The 8,851-nt window shown below is 44.1% G+C and overlaps 1 protein-coding gene across 1 annotated transcript; it reads right to left on the reverse strand.

Moving 5' to 3' along the window:
- Positions 1-431: 431 nt before the first annotated feature.
- SAP18 (Sin3A-associated protein, 18kDa) lies at positions 432-8,363 on the reverse strand. Its single transcript, XM_011951325.1, has 4 exons — positions 7,575-8,363; positions 7,262-7,371; positions 1,133-1,255; positions 432-850 (listed from the first exon to the last, which is right to left on the reverse strand). Exons 1-4 carry the CDS (start codon positions 7,701-7,703, stop codon positions 694-696), a joined length of 519 nt encoding a protein of 172 aa, XP_011806715.1. The 5' UTR covers positions 7,704-8,363; the 3' UTR covers positions 432-693.
- Between the last annotated feature and the right edge of the window lie 488 nt (positions 8,364-8,851).

Genomic DNA, 8,851 nt, shown 5'->3' on the forward strand with positions numbered 1-8,851 from the left:
TTCACCCCTCCCTCCATTTGCAGATCTCCAAGGTAAATCTTTCTACCTCTACCGAAACCCTTGTTTCCTCTGAACTCGTTCCTGCCTTTAAAAAGCCCTATTCCCCACATGTTAAAAATATAAGTCCTCATTGTGGTGCCTGTTCTTCAACCTTTTATGTCATGGTACCCTGATCAAGGCAGGGCAATCTCTTCCAACACAGCTTCTTCACCTTGCCTCAGCTTATACTATTCCAAACTGCCTCTGCTGCCACTTGAGCTCAATCTCACATGTCCTTTCCAGCTGCATACAGCAGTCTACACCACAAACACATGTTTGATTTCATACAATCCCGTGGCTTTCTTGTTCTGCCCCTTTGGGCTTAACCATACCCTCCTCCACTACTTAGTATAAACCCTGTTCCCAGGCCTCCATTAACTTTCACACTCAGGCTGATTACGCACATATATTTAACAGTACGGTTTTACACAGAATGCTAAGAGCACTTTTCTTCATATTTTACAGAAAGGCTTGAAACATACAGACTTTCCATTAGTAATCATACAATAGCACATCTGAATCTAATTCCTAAATAGATGATGCATTATAATTTTAGAATTTAAAGGCTTAATGGCAATAATCAGGGGAGGAAAAAAAGTAAGTTTATTTTACATAACTGACGGAAAAATAAATTCAAGAAATTGTAAATAGAATTTAATAAGGTCTCATGCGCCCTGAAGGAGGTGGTGCCCGATTTGGAGGGGTAATTGCTATGTCCAAGTAATCTCCTATCTGGAACTTCTGCGACTGCAGGGTCATGGAATCATCAGTTCCCTTTCTGCCAGACATGGTGCTGCCAATCTCCTTAACTCTGCAAGAAGGAAAATTAACTGTTAATGGATCAAAACCAGGGAATCCCAGCATGTGCTATGAAGTGAGTCCCAGCATGTGCTACGAAGTGAAGAATCCGGCACCGGATCTGCTCCATCACTTTATAACACGGCTCCAACTTAAGGACTTTATTAAGCCAAACCAGGTCTGAGTATAAACCCTGTTCTCCGACTAACAAGACTCACTGAAGGAGTGATCTCTATCAGTTAAAACATACTAAAAACAAAGAGATTACAGGACTTAAAAATGAGAAGTTACCTACCGATAGCCGGGTCTTTTAACATCAGTAAAAACAATTGCAAAATTGAAGTGAGTGCCCTTCTTTCTAGCTTCTGGGTAGACTTCCTTTACTAAGCTTGTCAGTTCTTTCAAGGTTGCATCCATCCTGGATTTTTTTAAAAAAAGACATTTACATTTGTTTAATCAGCAATATTATTAAAAAGATACTGACAATGAGTTAATCACATATATGAGTTGTGACTTACATTTGAAACTACCAGGGTCTTATACTAGAGTTTAATTTTAAAGCAGCTAAAAATACTATTTGCCTGCAAAAACTCCGTGTACCAGCCTTACTGCTGGAAATTTCAATTAATTAGACTCTTAGTGCTAAAAGGGACTTCGGAGATTCTATATGCTATCTTCTGTTGCTACACAGCACCTTATGGCCCAGTGCTTTACCTAAAGGGTAACTAGTCCAAATAAATCCAAGTATGCAAAATACATGTATCCCGCCCAGTGCTTTCCCTAAGGGTAACTAGTCCAAATAAATCCAAGTGTGCAAAATACATGTATCCCGCCCAGTGATTTTCCCTAAGGGTAGCTAGTCCAAATAAATCCAAGTATGCAAAATACATGTATCCCGCCCAGTGATTTCCCTAAGGGTAACTAGTCCAAATAAATCCAAGTATGCAAAATACATGTATCCTGCCCAGTGCTTTACCTAAGGGTAACTAGTCCAAATAAATCCAAATATGCAAAATACATGTATCCCGTTAGTTCTAAGACATGTATTCTTCCACATTTTAGCATCTCTGAAATTGGAGTGTATCTTAGAATCAATGTACTAGGAAAGCATTTTCATACTGACATGTTTTATTTTTGAGAGTCTCGCTCTGTCGCCCAGGTTGCAGTGCAGTGGCGTGACCTTGGCTCACTGCAACCTCTGCCTCCTAGGGTTCAAGCAATTCTCCTGCCTCAGCCTCCTGAGTAGCTGGGATGACAGGTGCCCGCCACCACACCCAGGTAATTTTTGTATTTTTAGTAAAGACAGGGTTTCACCATGTTGGCCATGCTGGTCTCGAACTCCTGACTTCAAGTGATCCACCTATCTTGGCCTCCCAAAGTGCCGGGATTGATTACAAGCGTGAGCCACTGTGCCCAGCCAGATGTGTTTCTTCTTTCTTAGATGGAATCTTAAGTTTTACAACAGATAAGAGTCCTAGAGCCAATGAAATATACAAAATTTTCTTAGGATGAAGCACAGGCTCTTGTCACAATAAAGTTTCTTACCCTGCAAATATTGATTTGAATGCAACTTTCATATAGTCCCCTGAGCTAATTGCCAGGTGCAGTGGCTCATGCCTGTCATCCCAGCACTTTGGGAGGCCAAGGCGGGTGGATCACCTGAGGCCAGGAGCTCAAGTTTGAGACCAGCCTGGCCAACATGGTGAAACCCCGTTTACTAAAATTACAAAAATTAGCCAGGCATGGTGGCACACATCTGTAGCCTATAATCCCAGCTACTCAAGAGGCTGAAGCAAGAAAATCGCTTGACCTGGGAGGCAGAGGCTGCAGTGAGCCAAGATTGTGCCACTGTACTCCAGCCTGGGTGACAGAGTGAGACTGTCTCAAAAACAAAAACAAAAAAACCTGAGGTCACACTGGTTTATCTGTCTCAGAGGTGAGTTTTTTTTTTTTAACCTAATATTTTGATGTTATTCTGTGTCAATTACAGGTTGAGTATCCCTTACTCAAAATACATGGGACTAGAAGTGCTTTGGGTTTTTTCAGATTTTAGAATTTCTGCAGATACGTAAGGTATCTTGGGGTTGTGACCCCAGTTTAAATAAGAAACTCATTTATGTTTCAAACACATCTTATACACAGCCGGAATATAATTTTATATATCATTTTAAGTAATTTTGTGCATGAAAGGAAGTTTGGTGCATGCCTGTAATCCTAGCTATTCAGGAGGCTGAGGCAGGAGAATCGCTTGAACCTGGGAGGCAGAAGTTGCAGTGAGCCAAGATTGCACCACTGCACTCCAGCCTGGGCGACAGAGCAAAAGTCTGTCTCAAAAAAAAAAAAAAAAGAAGTCTGTGTCAAGAACTTATGTGTGCAATTTTTCACCGGTGTCACGTCAGCTCTCAAAGTTTCAGATTTTGCGGCATTTTCAATTTTGGACTTGCAATGTTCAATCTATATTCTGATACACAGTACATACTTACGATGATATATACCAGAAAGAATTTTTTCCTTCTAAAAATATTTTCAATATTGTCTTGCTCTTAATGAGTTTGGGGGATTTATATCACACCTTTTATCAGTTCTGACAGTGTGAAACCTACACAAGCTTCCCACCTTCTAAGGACTAACCCTCCAGACCAACAACTGGAGTGCCAAGTGTTGCTTTTTCATCACTAGTCAGAAGCCTGAGGACAGGGTGGGGTTCAGTACTTGTGTCAGCTTGACGAAGCTACAGCCCCCAGATATTCAACCAAACACTAACCTAGGTATTGCTATGAGATACTTTATAGATGTGATTAAAGTCAACAACCAATTGACCTTAAATTCAAGGGTCTATCCTATATAATCTGGGTAGGCCTGATTTTATTAGTTGAAAGGCCCTAAGAGCGGCCTTTCCTTCCTGAGAACCTGCCCTACAGATTTGACAATTAAGTGCCTAGACAGCCCCCACAATCACATAGGCCAATTCTTTGCAATAAAGCTCTTTTTTTGTGGGGGGGGATGGAGTCTCGCTCTGTCGCCCAGGCTGGAGGCAGTGGCGGGGATCTCGGCTCACTGCAACCTCTGCCACCTGGATTCAAGCAATTCTCCTGCCTCAGCCTCCCAGGTAGTTGGGATTACAGGCACCCGCCACCACACTTGGCTAATTTTTGTATTTTTAGTAGAGACAGGGTTTTGCCATGTTGGCCAGGCTGGTCTCCAACTCCTGACCTCATGATCCGCCCACCTCTGCCTCCCAAAGTGCTGGGATTACAGGTGTGAGCCACCGTGCCCAGCAGAAATAAATCTCTTAACATATCTCTCCCAGTTCTGTTTTTCTGGCTAAGCCATGACTGACTTTGGCGAGCACAGCCTGCCTCCACTGGGCTCCTCTGGAATCCCACTCCTTTTTCCACAGCTTGTCTTGGGGCTGCCTACTTCAACCTCACAGTCTACTTCTATTGAGAATTTCCAGCACATGTTAACTAATTTTCCCTCATTACTATTTCTGGGAGTGAGGGCAGGCCTCTGTGTTACCCCCATTACCAATCATCCAGTCTTTCAGAATCTCTTCTTTGGCCACCATTTTGAGATATAACTTAAGGTTGTTCCTTCTTTGTTTGGTTGCAATTTATGGACAGGCAAGTTGAGAACAGGATTTTTTTTGTGATTTTTTTTTTCTTGATTCAGAGGAGGTGATCTGTGGAACAACCTCACCCTGCCATCTTAACCCTAAAAATCACTCTATTCATCTGCTTTCCCTGATAAAAGGACTACAGGGAGGAGCAGTACCTTCTTGACTTTATACCCTCAGGATCTAAGCACACACAGCACCCGGCAAATAGGAACTCTTATTTGTTGGAAGAAACATACACTTCAATTTCTGAAAAGAGATATTCATCAAGTCATTCAACAATTCTTCCATATAAGCTAAATCAACTTTCCTGGAACACTTACCCTTAAGTAATGCTTAAATACAAGCATCATACTACTACATAAATTTAACAAGCACCTCCAAATAAGATAAGTAAGGTCCCAATATTCAAGGGATTAGCTCTAGTGTACAGGGCTTAAACAGTTTAAAATCATACACATTCTGGGGAATATAAAATAGTGCAGCTGCTGTGAAAAAGTTTGATGGTTCCTCACAACTTAAACAAAATTAACATATGACCCAGTAATCCACTCCTAGGTACATACCCAAAATAACTGAAAGCAGGGACACAAACACATTTGTATGCCAATGTTCACAGCAGAATTATTCACAATGGCAAAAAAGGTGAAACACTCCAAGTGTCCATCAACAGATGAGTATATATGTGATGCACACATACAATGAAATATTATTCAGTCTTGACAAGGCTGAATGGATGCTACATCAGCCCTGAAAACACCATGAAATAAGCCAGTCACAAAATGACAAACACTGTAATGAGTTCACTAAAATGAAATATCCAGAATAGACAAATTCATATATAGACAGATAATACATTAGTGGCTACCAGGGGATGGGGCGGGGGGAGGAATGGGAAATTATTGTTTAATAGGCACGGTGTGTCCTTAAAATGGTACCAGCACACTGGGCATGGTGGTGTGTGCCTGTAGTCCCAGCTGGTTGAGCCAAGGAGCTCAAATCCAGCTTGGGAAACAGTGCAAGACTCCGTCTCTTTAAAAATTAAAAAAAGGCAGGATGGCGTACAGGGTTTCTGTTGGAGGGAGGGATAAAAACTTGTAGAAATAGTGGTTGCACAACAATTTGAATGCTATTAATGCCACCAAATTGTACACTTAAAAACAGTTAATGACCACGCACCCTGGCTCACGCCTGTAATCCTACCACTTTGGGAGGCCAAGGCGGGCGGACCACTTGAGGTCAGGAATTCGAGACCAGCCTGGCCAACATGGTGAAACCCTGTCTCTACTAAAAATACAAAAATTGGCCAGGTGTGGCGGTGGGCGCCTGTAATCCCAACTACTGGGGAGGCTGAGGCGTGAGAATCCCTTGAACCCGGGAGGCAGAAGTTGCAGTGAGCCGAGATCGGTGCCACTGCACTCCAGCCTGGGTGACAGAGACTGAAGAAACAAGAAATGGTTACCATGGCAAATTTTGTTACATATGCACACACATATACATTTTGAGACGGAATCTCGCTCTGTCGCCCAGGGTGGAGTACAGTGGCGCGACCTCAGCTCACTGCAACCTCCACTTCCCAGGTTCAAGTGATCCTCCTGCCTCAGTCTTCCCAAGTAGCTGCGATTACAATTCTGCGCCACCACACAAGGCTAATTTTTGCATTTTTAGTAGACACAAGATTTCATCACTCTGGCCAGACTGGTCTCGAACTCCTGACCTAAAGTGATCCACCAGCCTCAGTTTCCCAAAGTGCTGGGATTGCAGGCATGAGCCACCGTGCATGGCTTGTTATATAATTTTTTATCACAATAAAAAATTTATTTTAGGCCAGGCGCGGTAGCTCACACACCTGTAATCCCAGCACTTTGGGAGGCCGAGGCAAGCAGATAACCTGAGGTCAGGAGTTCAAGACCAGCCTGGTCAATATGGTGAAACCCCATCTCTACTAAAAATACAAAAATTAGGCAGGCGTGGTGGTGGGCACCTGTAATCCCACCTACTTGGGAGGCTGAGGCAGGAGAATGGCAGTGAACCCGGGAGGCAGAGCCTGCAGTGAGCGGAGATGGTGCCACTGCACTCCAGCCTGGGCGACAGAGCAAGACTCCGTTTGAAAAAAAAAAAAAAATATATATATATATATAGCATATACATGTATTTTTCAGTTACACATCTTTTACTTATATTAAAAACCCATTATGGTGTCAATCCAAGGAGTTATGTGCAGTGCTAAAGACAAGCCGGCAGTAGTTTGTAGGGAGATACACCCAAGAGATGAACACTCAGGAACCATCTTCACTAAACACATACCAAAAGCTCTTCCATTAACCCTTAGATAATAACTCGGGTTTTGGTAGTTTATTTTTCACTTTTGGTGCTTTGGTACCTAAGGCTTAATATTACGTGGAAATGCTCTTTGAGAATAACAAACACCACTCGACAGCATCACTCTCCCTTACCATGCTCTCCTAGTGCAATTTATTTGACTACGAGTCCCTTTAGGGAGGATACTACAACTTAATTATCTACCTATCACTTTTGTACCTAGCAGCTGTAACAGTGCTAGCAATCTTGGGTCTGTGCATTCTTAACCGCCCAAAAGTTGCAACATTAATCACAAAAGCGTTACAATACAGGCAAATCTCCTTTCGCCTAACAACAAAAACTTCTAACTTCCCGAAAGCGGAGACCGAAGGCCCCAAGTGGAGGAATGAAATTTAAATCAAGGAGAATAACTCTACACTGGCAAAGGCAATTAACTGTTGTTCCAGGTTCCCGGCCCGGGTTCGAGCCCGCTCCCGGCCTACTCACCAAGTGTAGATCTGCAACTCGCTGGACGGTACATTTCCCCGGGAGAACTCGTCCATTCGGTGGTGGCGGCCGTTATTGGTGGTGAAGACCCGCAGCAACAGTGGGCATGTCTGAGAGAGAGAAAAACGGAAGGGCAGAAGTTAAAGACACCAGCTGCGAGCCCGGACTTCACCTCTCTTCACGAGGCGTTGCGGCCTCCGAGCCGCCCGGATACCAAAAACACCGTCTCCTCCCGCACACAGGCCGCGCCTCTGCACCCTGCCGGGCCCATCCCCAATCTCTTCCCGGACCCCAAAGCGGAGGGGACCATCACCTTCTCGCGGTCGATCGGCTTCTCTGGCTCCTTCTTAATTTCCTCCTGGGTAACGCGCGACTCCACCGCCATCTTCCTCCTACGGCCCGCGAGACGCTCGCCCTGACCTCCGACCCCTGCAGCGAGCATGAGCACGAAGTCTCTCGCGAGGAGAAGCTCGACACTTTATAGTCGGCCAGGGGCTGGGCGGGGCGTGTCCTGGCGCAGGCGCACTTCCGTTAGTGGCGTAAGCGCCGGGCGCGCCTGCGTGTTGCGACTTCGGGAAAAGGCGGGTGCTGGCCTCCGCGGGGAGGAGCTGGTTAGTCTCCGTCGCCTGGCAGTTGGTTGCCGGGGTGGTTTTTTTTCCTTAAATATTCACAGGCGAAATAAGCTTAAGGTGGCGTTTTCACACGTAATGACGAAAACCTTATTGGACACAAAACGTTCCTTTATTAGCAAAATATAGATCTTTCTGATAAAAGAACAGGTCCGCCATACCCGCCCCTGAGGTAAGCCGGAAGAGGCGCCGCCAGCATACATGGTCATGGAGCGATCCTTTCAGCCGCACACACGGCGGCTGAGAGACCTGAATTGCGAACAGCAAACCCAGAACTTGTGGGAAATAACGTTCTAGAATATCTTCAGGACCTCTGGGTGGCAATATATGATAGAAAAAGAACTAACGAGAAGCAATTGATTTGACTGGGTTAGGACAAAAATAATCTGACCTTCAAAATACAGAACTCCATGATGAACCCAAAATGCCAAGTATATGACTGAACTTAAAAGTGATATCATCTTACGACTGAAAAGTGGAAAAAAAAAATACATCATAAGAGAGAAAAAAGCCACAGAGTGGGAGAAATTTGTTACACATATGATTGACAAAGGCAATTATCCAGAATATATAGGATATAAACAGACAACCCAATCGAAAAATGGATAAAATTACTGAGCAGGTAAGCATTTTTGGAAATGACAAAATCCAGAGTCAACAAACATGTAAGGTGCGCAAGCGCATTACAAATCAGGGCAATGCATTAAAACCATGATTAGTTTCAGTTGATTGGTTTTTAAGTCACACCCACTAGATTGGCAAAAATTAGGAACTCTGGCCAGGTGTGGTGGTGGCTCACGCCTGTAATCCCAGCATTTTGGAAGGATCAGGCGGATCACCTGACCTCCTGACTCCCAACTTGAGGTCAGGAGTTTGAAACAAGACTGGCCAACATGATGAGACCCCGGCTCCACTAAAAATACAAAAAAAAAAAAAAAACGGCCGGGCGCGGTGGCTCATG

This window comes from Colobus angolensis, unplaced genomic scaffold, assembly GCF_000951035.1.
Source record: "Colobus angolensis palliatus isolate OR3802 unplaced genomic scaffold, Cang.pa_1.0 Scaffold318, whole genome shotgun sequence".
NCBI lineage: Eukaryota > Metazoa > Chordata > Mammalia > Primates > Cercopithecidae > Colobus > Colobus angolensis.